Here is a 10,871-nt window from a genome sequence, read left to right as displayed (position 1 = left end):
AATAGTGGTAACAATACGCAAACAGAGATGTGACTTTCCAAGGAGAGGCGATTACTGTAAATTCCTCCTCCTCCTCTCTTTTGTGAACGTGATCTGCGAGCGAACACCACCGATACTACTTAAAACCACCCTTTTACCGGCAATCAGCTTTTGCGGTGAACAGCGCACGGCACGAAAAGGGAACAAACCGACGGAGAGCGGGTTCAGACGAGGCCGAGCATTCAAACTCACATGAAGCGCGCAACGACAGGCCCCGGAGAGACCCCCTCCCCCCCCGCACCCTTCGCCTCGGGTCCCCCGTGTGGGGCTGCACCCGCCATACCGGACGGGACGGGACGGGACCTGCCCTGCCGCCGGCGGCCGCTGGGGGCTCCCTGCCGCCGCCGGGCGGCGCGGGGCGGCGCGGCCCGCCATTGTTGGGGCATGGAGGGCGAGAGCACGTCGGCCCTGCTCTCGGGCTTCGTCTTCGGCGCCCTCGCCTTCCAGCACCTCAGCACGGACTCGGACACGGTGCGTTGGGGCGGGGGGGGGGGGAGGAGGGGGCGGCGCGGGGCGGGGCCAGGCGCCCGGCCGTTGGCCGTTAGCCGTTGACCGTTGGCCGCGCGCCCGCCCGCGGGGGGGGGAGGGGGAGAGGCGCTGGCGCAGCGGCGCCCCCGCCGCCATGACGGGCTCTGCCGCCGCTGGGCCTGCAGCGCCGGTGCCCGCCCGGGCGGGCCGCCTCAGCCGAGCCGCCCTCGGGCGGAAGGGAAGGACGGGCCCGCCGCCACCGGGGCCTCCCTGCTCCCCGCATGTCCCTGCCGTGGCAACCTCGCACACCTGCCGGTGTCCGGGCCTGCCGTGCTCTCAGCTGGCGAAGGAAGAGGCTGTCGCCTTCCTTGGCGGGCGCAGGTGTTTCTTGCCAGCAGCCCTTCTCCTCCCCCCCCCCCCCCCCCCGTTATGGCCCGACAGCCATTACAGGCGCGGGTGTGATTTGGAAGTGAAACGGTAGCCGCAGCGGGGTTGCTTGTGGCCTCTCGCCCATGGAGGCTTGGCAGTGTTGTGAGCCTGTATCATGGGGACCGAGATTCAGGCGCAGCTGTGCCTCATCCGTGCACATCTGCTCTGCATTTTAGTTTATTTACATTATACTCATCCCTCCCTATAAGGTGTTTCATTTTAGGTTGCTTACAGCGCTGAGTAACGCCAGAAAACTGTTGCTGCTTTTGAAACTACTAAAAGTCAGTGGCAAAATAACATGGTGCAGGACTAGTAGTATTGCTTCCCCAGGGGCTTGTCAGACATTTTGGCTTCTGCCTCAGAAGTGGACATTAAAGGTCAAGCCCCAAACTGTCCACTTCTGAATAAAAACAGAGAGAAGGCAGCAAAAAAAACATCCGAATAGGGACCTCTTTTGCTAAGTACCTAAAGAATGATAACTTCCTCTGTCTAAAAACAGTTGACTGAGAATCACTCCCCTCCCCAGGGCAGACTTTACACTATTAATATTAGCCATAGAAAAAAACCACTGTTAAACGTTCATGTTAACTGTTCTTCTCTCTTCCCCTGTTAAAGGAAGGTTTCCTCCTTGGAGATGTGAAAGGCGAAGCCAAGAACAGCATTACTGACTCACAAATGGATGATGTTGAAGTTGTTTATACAATTGGTTAGTCCAGTTTTCGAATGCTGCACCTGGTTTCAGAAAATTTTACATATATGCTTATAGTTCTGAATGAGGGCAAGAAAAACGTTCTGAAAGTTAACAATACTAGATCTTGAGGTCAACACAGGTGTGAAAACAGATTTTGGAACAGTTCAACAGCTGGAAAATTATAATTTTAATGTAGAAAGATCTAATAATTTAATGGAAGTACCAGTTCTTAGTCCCTTCAATGGCTCTTCTTTTCCAAACGCGTTGTTACAGTAAAGATGACTTCTGGCTTAGACTCCCTTTTCCTCTTAGCCACATCACTTGAATCCTCCTGGGCTACATTTGCCCTGAGTAAGCCTAGCATTTTTCAGTGATGAGTTTTAACACATTTGTTACATAATTCAGTCTTTTTAAATAACGTATGGCACTGCACAAAACTACTTAAGTATTTCGTTGTTGAGCAGATGCCAGAGGTATTTCCCCTTATACTTTCCACAGGATTGGAGTAGAGGTGTTATTCACACTAGCCCTAAAACAAGCGTGTGCACACATATACACATAAATTCATTCCTTTAAAACAGTCACACAAGAAGAACAGGATGACAGAACACATGCCTTCTTTTTGACCTTTCTAAAAGATGGGGAGCATTTGCCCCTCAGTTTCCAGTTTGACTCTGAGACACAATTAAGGAATACCATTTTTCTCCAGAGTCTCATTGCTGATTTGATCCAGAAGTTTGGGGACTCTTTTGTGTAGTTGATGAAGTTACACAGTCTCACATACTCATTTAGTTGCTCCATGGTTATTTTTAATTAATTTGTAAAAACAAAAATAGTGGAGAATTAGGGCCAAGAAAAGGATCCTGAATGGCATTAGATCAGCTGTCTTTTTCTCTCCAATCTCCTGTTCATCATTTACCTTGAGGGCTTCTGTTCTCCAGCCTCACCTGTCCTGCTAACATCCACGCTCTGCTGAAGAGCGCAAAGTAGTTTTAGTGTTTCATATTATTACCCTTGTACTTGACAGAAGGGAGGGGAAAACAGTGCCAAATTCAGTTTTTCACTTAAACCGGAGAAAAGATTATGCAAAAAGGAACCACCACAGTTTACATAGGTGGTTTCCCTTTACTTTTGAAAGGGAACTACAGACTTCTGAAAAGCCATATTTCTTAACCTTATTTAAGTAGATGTCAGTACATCCTATTTTAAGGAACAACATTGTATAGAAACCTTCCCTGGCCCTTACAAAGTTGAATTCTAATAATGATAGTCTACAGGAGACCATATCTTGAGCAGATGAACCCACAATAATACTAGTTTCTCTTTTCAGATATACAGAAGCATATTCCATGCTACCAGCTGTTCAGGTGAGGATCTGAAGTAAACAGATAGGAAAAATTCAGCATTAACCCTAATTTTAGCTCTTAAGAATTAAATTCCTATTATTGACAAAATCATGCAGCTAGAACAAAGGCTGCTACATCAACCCCTTGAAAGTAGAGGTGTAAAATATTAATCATGCTCCTATTTTAGTGTTACATGCCTTTTTATAGGTATCTGTCTATGCATATAGAAATATAGTATGCCACACTTTCTCTTGAGCTATGAAACCATACGAACTTCAGAATTTATGGTCCACCTTCTAGGGGGGGCACTTTCTCCCTTAAAGCATACATCCCAACTTCTCACCCTCACAAAAAAATATAGTATCAGCCTGAGGTTTCAAGGTGGGCCAGAAGGAGCATTTTTTAGTCCTCTGTTAAAAATAGTTTCAAGAACTAATACAGAGTCACATTAGAAATACAGCTGTACAGGCTTATACAATAAGGGGAGAATCAACTTAATTTGGTAAAAACCTTTCTGAAATAAATCCAGACTGCCTTAGGAAGGTGTTTCATATCAAACTGAAGACATCTTACTATGTTGTAGTTGACCACAGTACAAGTACATCGTACCATAAAGTTGATTGTGTTCCAGTAGCATTGATGGTGGAGCAGCACATGGCCTGTACAAGACCACCTACATAATTTTTTGAGCAGTCAGTCAGTAATGACACTAACTGCACACAGCCACACCACAGAGGGGGTGCCAGCACGTCTTAAATAGCTTCCCCCCTCCCCCATAAGCTTATAAATAGGATAACTGCCAGACCACTGGGGATAATTATTTGTCAGAGTAGCATTTTTACTCTCATCATTCTAATTTTCTTGTAGCTTTTATAATTCTGCAGGAGAACTAAATGAACCTGCCCTGAAGAAAATATTATCAGGCTGCAAAAAGGTAACTTTCAAACCTAACCCATACCAAGAAGCTGGTTCAGGTTTTCCGGGGTGACTGGGTATCTTTTGGGTCTCATCTGTTGTACATCATACTTCACATTGCTGGTCAAGACAGTTACCTCTTTTTTCCCCCTGAAGAACAGTATCCATTTAGTGAATTGTGGACAAGGGTATGCCTCTGTATGTATTGCAACTTCACTTTTCCTATTCATTTTTCAAGGGAGCAATTTAAATGCCTCAAAGAAGCTCTTATGATTTTTAAGTAAACATCATTTGAGGTAAGCTTTCAGCTGAGGGGATAATGCTTTAGCCTGCTGAAATGGCCATGCAGCACCTAAAACATACTGTCTTCTCTGTGGAAAAGTTCCTCAAAAAGAAAGCAGAAGCTGGAAAAGGATAAATGGGTAAGTAGGGGAAAAGTTTGCAGACTTCAGTGTTGAGCACAGGCTTGGAAAACAGGCTAATTCAATACTTTTGATAGAGGGAAGTTGCCTTAGTAAAATTACTAATAATTAGATTTTTTGGGGTTTGAGGTTAAGTATCTGCTTGAACATGTACCTGTCACCAAACACTTCAAATTCAGGACTCTGTACCAAATCCTACAATTTTTCTTGAATATAGCACACAGTGACAGAATACTTCAAGAGGAACTAATCAATTTTCTCTTGTCTGCAGAGCATAATAGGATGGTACAGATTCAGACGCAATACAGACCAGACAATGACATTCCGAGAAAGACTTCTTCACAAGAATTTACAGTCACACTTGTCAAATCCCAGTCTTGTGTTCCTTTTATTAACTTCCAGCGTGATGACAGAAAGTTGTTCTACTTACAGACTGGAACATGCTTTACACCGACCGCAAGAGGGGTAATTTGTTTTTGTAGTTTAAATGGAACAGTTGAACTGCATATGCTATGACTTGGAACAATTCAATTTTCATACTAGTTAAGACTGAATTACTGCTAATGCTGGTTTATTTTACACTTGAAACTATTACACACCAGAGAAGGTTATCCCTTGTACGGGTGGAGCCCTTCTAATAGGCAGGGTTGAAGCCTTTCACCTAGGGCCTTTATAACCACCTGCAACACCAGCGTAAGCAGGCAGAAACTGTCACTTCATTCATACGTAAGCAATCAAGAACAGTTACCATGCAACTCCTACTCACAATAGCAAATCTATGCTTAGTATTCATGTTTACACTCTTTAGTGTTAGAAGTCAGGGGCAACTTTCAGTTGACTTTGTGGAGGTATTAAGACAGGCTGATAAGAGTGGGTTTAACAAGCAAGTATTGTATCCAGAAGCAGGGGAAAGTCCTACAGAGGCATGTCTGAAATTCTTAGCCTCTTTTGAAGTTTGCTTTGTTTAGTCATACATCAATTGCCAAAGTGATATACAGTAAGCTTAGCAGGAATTATACTGAGAACCTGTGATGTTTATGGCAGGGAAACTTTCACTGCTTTTGAGAGCTTTTGAACGTTAATATAGTATGTTTTCATATTTCTGCTTTTTAAGTCTTTTTCAGAAAGTTCCTCTAGTGGTTACTAACTTGGGTATGGCAGAACAGCAGGGCTACAGAACGGTGTCTGGTTCCTGTATATCTGCTGGCTTTGTGAGAGCAGTAAGGCAACACAGGTACAATATATGCCTTCTCTATGCAGCTTTCACACAAGTTATGGGCAAGAACTAATTTATCACCATTTTCAGCCTCACATAGTAGAATGTAAACCTAGTGATGTTCTACCTGAATTGCTTTGATACAGACCAGTAAGTAACCAGCATAACCACATGGCCTAACCCATGCAACAGTTCTGCAGAAGTAGCTAAAGTACCATGAGTATAAGTGAATTTTTTCACACAAAAACCTTGTTCCTTGATATCCAGCTGAAGAGCCTCCCAAGTTTAACTACTTCAGCAAATGCTACATACCTTGCTCACTTTTTGCCCTAGTTTCTGCCATTAGACTTGAACTAGATACTTGGAAAGTAACTCAGTCATCATAGAACTTCTAGGGCTGAGCCACCCAACAGTATTATGTATCCACCACAGGGATACCTGTGTCATGGCAGCTAGGAGATCCAGTGTATCAGAGTTCCTTGCTTAGTCCACTGAATTGTGGACTGTCAACATATGCAGTGCATGCAAGATTTCTTACCTGAAATTAAAGGTCCAGGTTTTGTTCTTCTCCCTTTTAATTTTATTAGTTGGCCAGTAGAGTCAGTTTCCCTTCTAGTTAATCCATTTTCCACATCACTGCTGCAAGATCAGCTTTAGAAAGTGTAGCTTAAGTTAGGGACAGCTAATTTAAGATGAGAAGAGTCAAGAGACTTGACATGCTTCTTTCCACAGTATAGCTCCTAAGCAAGCACTGGGATCATTCATTTTCAATTATTCAATTAATTCTTTGTCTAAAGGTCTGAGTTCTTTTATGAAGATGGGTCTTTACAAGAGGTTCATAAGATTAATGAAATGTATGCCACCTTGCAGGAAGAACTGAAGGTAAGTCAGGCTTACCTGCCTGTACAGATATTTTCACCAGTATTAAACAGATATCAAACAGGCTGAAACATCCTGCACTAAGACATAAGCCTAGTGTCTTAGAGGGGTACATTCAAAGGCAAATGAGTTGAGCACACATCCACAAACAGTAAAGGAGAGTTCTCAGAGGAAGCTGTAACACTGTGCAAGGCAACTTTCCATTTGGGCGAAGGTTAAGTTTACTAATAGAATTGCAAAGACTATCAAAGAGGATTATCTAGGGAGTACTTTCTGTAGTTCACTCCAGCTCTTTGGGAGAAGGAGAAAGTGAATACATGTTACACTTCATTCAAGGCAAGGTTAAAATTCTTAATCTCAAAAAGAGGCGGTCCAAACCCATTATTGCAGCTTCTTAATACTCTTAATTTTAAAAGCTGGGCAAAGTATCTTTAAGCCGTTTGCCAAGAGGTTGAAGTCACAAATTCTGTGAAAACAGCTATTTAATAGAATGGACTTGTCCTTGCAGAACATATGCTCTACTGTAGAGGTCAGTGAACGATCTGTAGAGAAGCTCTTAGCAGAAGTGAGCCATTTAAAAGAAGAAATAAAGAGAAAAAAGCAACACACAGATTCTGTGGGTAAGTTCAATTAATCCAGTGCTGGTCTCCAAGACTTGCACAGTTAACTTCACTGACAGAAACAAAGCTATTTTAAAAGCCCTCCCAGAGCTTCAGGTGTAACCAAAACAGTACAGATAAGTATGTGCAAGCAGGACTGAAACTCTGACCTTTGTTTTTCAGGAGAGGACAAAAATCACCCGGGAGAGCCAAAGGAGAATGTTTTCCTTTGTCAGGCTTTGCAAACCTTTTTCCCCGATTCTGGACTCCAGACATGTATTGTTTCCTTAAAAGGCAGACAGATATTTAAGAACTGCTGTAACACTGACCATAATATTAACATTGTAGACAAACTGACTCTCATGGTAGAGGAAAGAGACTTCACTGAAGCGGAAACAAGACAATTAACCAAGCGTAAGGTCAGAGGGACCACAGCAGGACCAAAATCATTCAAGAAATCAAGATCACTGCAGCTTCACCAAAAATTACTTCAAGACCAAGAAGAAAGTGACCAGGAAAGGAAGCTTACACTGAGTAGTACCGAAACAGATGAGGAAGTGTTAGAAAAACTGAAAGAGACAACTGAATATCCACACTCTCCCACTTTCTGATCACTTAGCTCAGTGATTTGTCCACATGACTACAACTGCACCAAAAGGTACTGCCAGAATTTTAGAACTATCTCCTATCAATTTTAGTACTGCAGGGATAAAAATGACATACTGAGTTTTTAAAGCATTTAGTTATTTTGAAATGCATGAATCCTGTTTGGCATATACAGAGCAGAGTCCAGATCACATTCCCTCATTTTGCCTTCCAGAGTTAAGTCCATTTTCTCTCTCTCAGGGTTTAAATACCACACTAGTAGGGTAAAAGCAGCAATACATGTCACATACTGCCTCAGAAGGATACAACTTCAAGCTACCACTGGAAAACCAATACCATGCCTTGGATAGGCTTCTTCTCAGCAGAAGGTGTTACAAAGAGTAACAAGTCAACCCAGGTAACATAACAGAAGTTACTGTTTACATATCACCACAATTTACGTACTTCCACCTATCCTTAGGTATCCAGTACTCCATTAGCTTCTCCCCCTTCCAATCCAACAAATAAAAAAGCTGTTCTGGTTTGAACTTTAGGGAAACCTCCTAAGAGGAGGGCCATACAGTTAAGGATTCCGCTACAACATTTAGCATTCAGACTTCCTTCTATCGCAGAGACTCAACACTCCATAAAAAACTGACATCTCCTTCCAGAGATGTTTTATGCCAGCCAACCACATTTTTTGGAAAAAATATATAGACAGTAATTAAAGATAGTTTTATTGTTCATTTCTTTGCAGTAAATATTACTCGGGATACTTGACATTACAGATCTTGGGGTCTGTAAGAAATGATGGGTTCTTATACATTACTGGCATAAATCCTGTAAGAAAACAAGATCGAGGGTTTCTTATTAATAAAAAATAAAATTTGACCTAAAACAAGACTCAAATCATACTTATACTTACCAAATACATGAGCTCTTTTAATAGCTTTTGTGATCTCTTTCTGTTTCTTGTTACACAAACCTGTGTAGATAAAACATTTTTAACTTCCACTTGCATAATAACCAAACAGTTTAAGGAATGAAAAAAGGATATTTCTTTTACTTTAAGTCTCCCTCAAAAACACATCTGCTTATACAAATTGTTAAGCTACAGAAAAGCATATAATTATGGAATATTTTCATTCTGGGATTATGAATGTTACCAACAGCAGTGTTTTTAAAAAATATGTATACAGCTGCTAGTCACTTTCAGAAAGATAGTTGATATGGAAGTGCAACATAACATAACAGCCTTAACATGGACTAAACAAAATTGAATGAGTTAAGTGTTCTACATACCTGTTATGTGCCTGCCATAAATGCGACCAGTATGCGGAGAAACAAACTGTGACAGAAGCTATTAAAAAATAAGGTCAGTGTGAGTTTCTAAAAAGCTTTAGCTTTTATTCAACTGGTTTCACTCTAGTACTATTATATTTTCCTTTATCAATCTGTTCTCACAGAACCACAGGCCATCATTTTTAAGGAGAATGAGGTTATTTATACTAGAATTGAGCATTGAATAAGTGCCAGTTATAAAAAACATTCAGCATTATCAGGTTGAACAGGTTGTTGCATTTACATTATTTGATGTTATTGCCCTTATACACAGCTGTTGTCACTGTTGACGTTTTAGACCACCCCTACACCTAGCCTCGAACTCTCCAGTTGTTTTCCTTAGACTTTTCACCCTCTACTTCAGAGTAAACCAAAGAGCCACCTTGATGATTTAAGCAGATATTTCAAAGAAACTCACCTGCACATTCTTGTAGTCTACATTTATTCCACATAAGACACATCTTCTAGGAGGCTCTTTATAGGGATTTTCCATTTCTATTGGCTGAAATCAGACAACTATTAACATCCCAACTTTGCAACATCAGTATTTCCTATTATTTTCCCTTGTGCCTTCAAAAATTAAAAAGTACTCCCTAAAGCCAAGAAGAAAATGTAGTGCTCTAGAAAAACTTTAAATGTTGATCACAAAGGCAAAAAGCCTGCTTATATATGGTCCTCAGGCACACTGATACCTGGCACTCCAAAAGGAAACTTTCTTTTCACTACAACGCAGCCCCCTCTGTATCCTAAGGAAGGTGAACAACTCACACAGGACTCGGGACATGTACATTTGATCAAAACAAACCTACAAAATCCCCCAACTCACCAGCAGCATCCACCCACTGTAGTGGTCAGAAAGATTCAACTTCAGCCCTGAGTATAACAGTGAGGATCTAGAGAAACCTGCAATAATCAGTGAGTGTCATCTGCCTATTTGGGAGAGCTTTCTTCAGTTTGACTTTAGAGAATTTTTACATATTTAGTACAAACAAACCAAGAAAAGAACTCCCATCCACTAGCACACTCATAAAAGGAGGTTTTCAAAAGTTTCTGGAGGCCTGGAAAGCTCCCCTCAGTACACACCTGCCACCAAGTCAGAACAACAACAGGCAAGGGAAAAAGTTAACCCTTCCAGTGATATAAAAACAAGTTGCACATAGAATTTTTTTAGAAGATGTGTTATGAAACATAGGTAAGGAAATCCAACAACCACACCAAGCAAGCACTTCAAAAACTCTTCAGAGCCACCTGCAGGAATAGTGCAAACACACAGCTTGAGAGGGAAAGCTACTTGAGACAGTGCACTTGAAAGGTCAAGACACTGCACTCTCTCTGCTTTGGCCCCTTTCATCACTAGCGCACAGTAAGTCTTTCTGAGCACTAACTTCCAGCTCCGTGTTACACGACTGTATGCCAAGACACCCAGACGCACAAAAGCCAAAGGGGAAACTTCAGCAGGTTTCCCTACTGCTTTACCAGACGCCCTCCAAGCGGAGGGGACTACAGCCAGCTGCAAGAGAGCCGGGAGACAGGCGCTCGAGAGCCATTTGCAGGTCAGAGCCAGCCTTACCCGATCCGCTTGGGCCGACACCTCCTCCCGGCCGGAGCTGCACCTCCTTCCCCACAACAGCGCTGCGGCACGAAAACACAACACGGTCACCAGCGGGCGCAGGCTTACGCAACGCCGCAGCACGAACGGAAACGGGGAAGGGAAGGGAAGGGAACAGACCAGCAGGGAGCCGCCGCGGAGGCGCCCACCAGCCCAGCCGCCGCCCAGCCGCCGCGAGCGCCGCCATCACCCCTTCGCCGCGCAAAAAATAACCGTCGCTTCCGCCCTCCCGCCCCGGAAAAACGGGATCCGCCGCCCAATGGGCTCGCAGCCTGGCCTTCTTAAGGCAGGCGATTGGCTCTTTGTCCCTCACGTGTCTGTTCCTTCCCTGT

General features: G+C 43.1%; 2 protein-coding genes across 5 annotated transcripts; one reads left to right on the top strand and one right to left on the bottom strand.

Annotated features, from left to right (window-relative positions):
- The first annotated feature begins 350 nt into the window (after positions 1–350).
- Positions 351–8,540, top strand: ABRAXAS1 (abraxas 1, BRCA1 A complex subunit). 4 transcript variants are annotated; one of them, XM_068941500.1, is made up of 9 exons: positions 351–510; positions 1,552–1,642; positions 2,958–2,994; positions 3,841–3,907; positions 4,582–4,775; positions 5,425–5,544; positions 6,324–6,408; positions 6,914–7,025; positions 7,188–8,540. In XM_068941500.1, exons 1-9 carry the CDS (start codon positions 424–426, stop codon positions 7,613–7,615), a joined length of 1,221 nt encoding a protein of 406 aa, XP_068797601.1. In that variant the 5' UTR covers positions 351–423; the 3' UTR covers positions 7,616–8,540. The 4 variants fall into 4 exon arrangements, with proteins under 4 accessions (XP_068797601.1, XP_068797603.1, XP_068797602.1 ...); XM_068941502.1 differs by having other exon boundaries at positions 357–510; positions 3,858–3,907; positions 7,188–8,165; XM_068941501.1 differs by having other exon boundaries at positions 364–510; positions 1,556–1,642; positions 7,188–8,165.
- Positions 8,310–10,768, bottom strand: MRPS18C (mitochondrial ribosomal protein S18C). Its single transcript, XM_009676592.2, has 6 exons — positions 10,660–10,768; positions 10,501–10,562; positions 9,349–9,432; positions 8,892–8,949; positions 8,515–8,574; positions 8,310–8,429 (listed from the first exon to the last, which is right to left on the bottom strand). Exons 1-6 carry the CDS (start codon positions 10,724–10,726, stop codon positions 8,353–8,355), a joined length of 408 nt encoding a protein of 135 aa, XP_009674887.1. The 5' UTR covers positions 10,727–10,768; the 3' UTR covers positions 8,310–8,352.
- Positions 10,769–10,871: the final 103 nt, after the last annotated feature.

The sequence above is a fragment of the Struthio camelus genome, chromosome 4, assembly GCF_040807025.1.
Source record: "Struthio camelus isolate bStrCam1 chromosome 4, bStrCam1.hap1, whole genome shotgun sequence".
NCBI classification, from domain to species: Eukaryota; Metazoa; Chordata; class Aves; order Struthioniformes; family Struthionidae; genus Struthio; species Struthio camelus.
The sequence above is the reverse complement of the archived record's forward strand: the minus strand, read 5'-3'. Positions and strand labels throughout refer to the sequence as shown.

Excerpts from the sequence above, each read along its gene's own strand:
- MRPS18C (XM_009676592.2), bottom strand. The coding sequence starts at position 10,726 with ATGGCGGCGCTCGCGGCGGCTGGGCGGCGGCTGGGCTGGTGGGCGCCT. Across the intron at positions 10,563-10,659 it reads TCCGCGGCGGCTCCCTGCTG|CGCTGTTGTGGGGAAGGAGG; the intron begins GTCTGTTCCCTT and ends TTCGTGCCGCAG. Across the intron at positions 9,433-10,500 it reads TGTCGGCCCAAGCGGATCGG|CCAATAGAAATGGAAAATCC; the intron begins GTAAGGCTGGCT and ends GTCTGATTTCAG.
- ABRAXAS1 (XM_068941500.1), top strand. The coding sequence starts at position 424 with ATGGAGGGCGAGAGCACGTCGGCCCTGCTCTCGGGCTTCGTCTTCGGC. Across the intron at positions 511-1,551 it reads TCAGCACGGACTCGGACACG|GAAGGTTTCCTCCTTGGAGA; the intron begins GTGCGTTGGGGC and ends CCCCTGTTAAAG. Across the intron at positions 3,908-4,581 it reads TATTATCAGGCTGCAAAAAG|AGCATAATAGGATGGTACAG; the intron begins GTAACTTTCAAA and ends TCTTGTCTGCAG.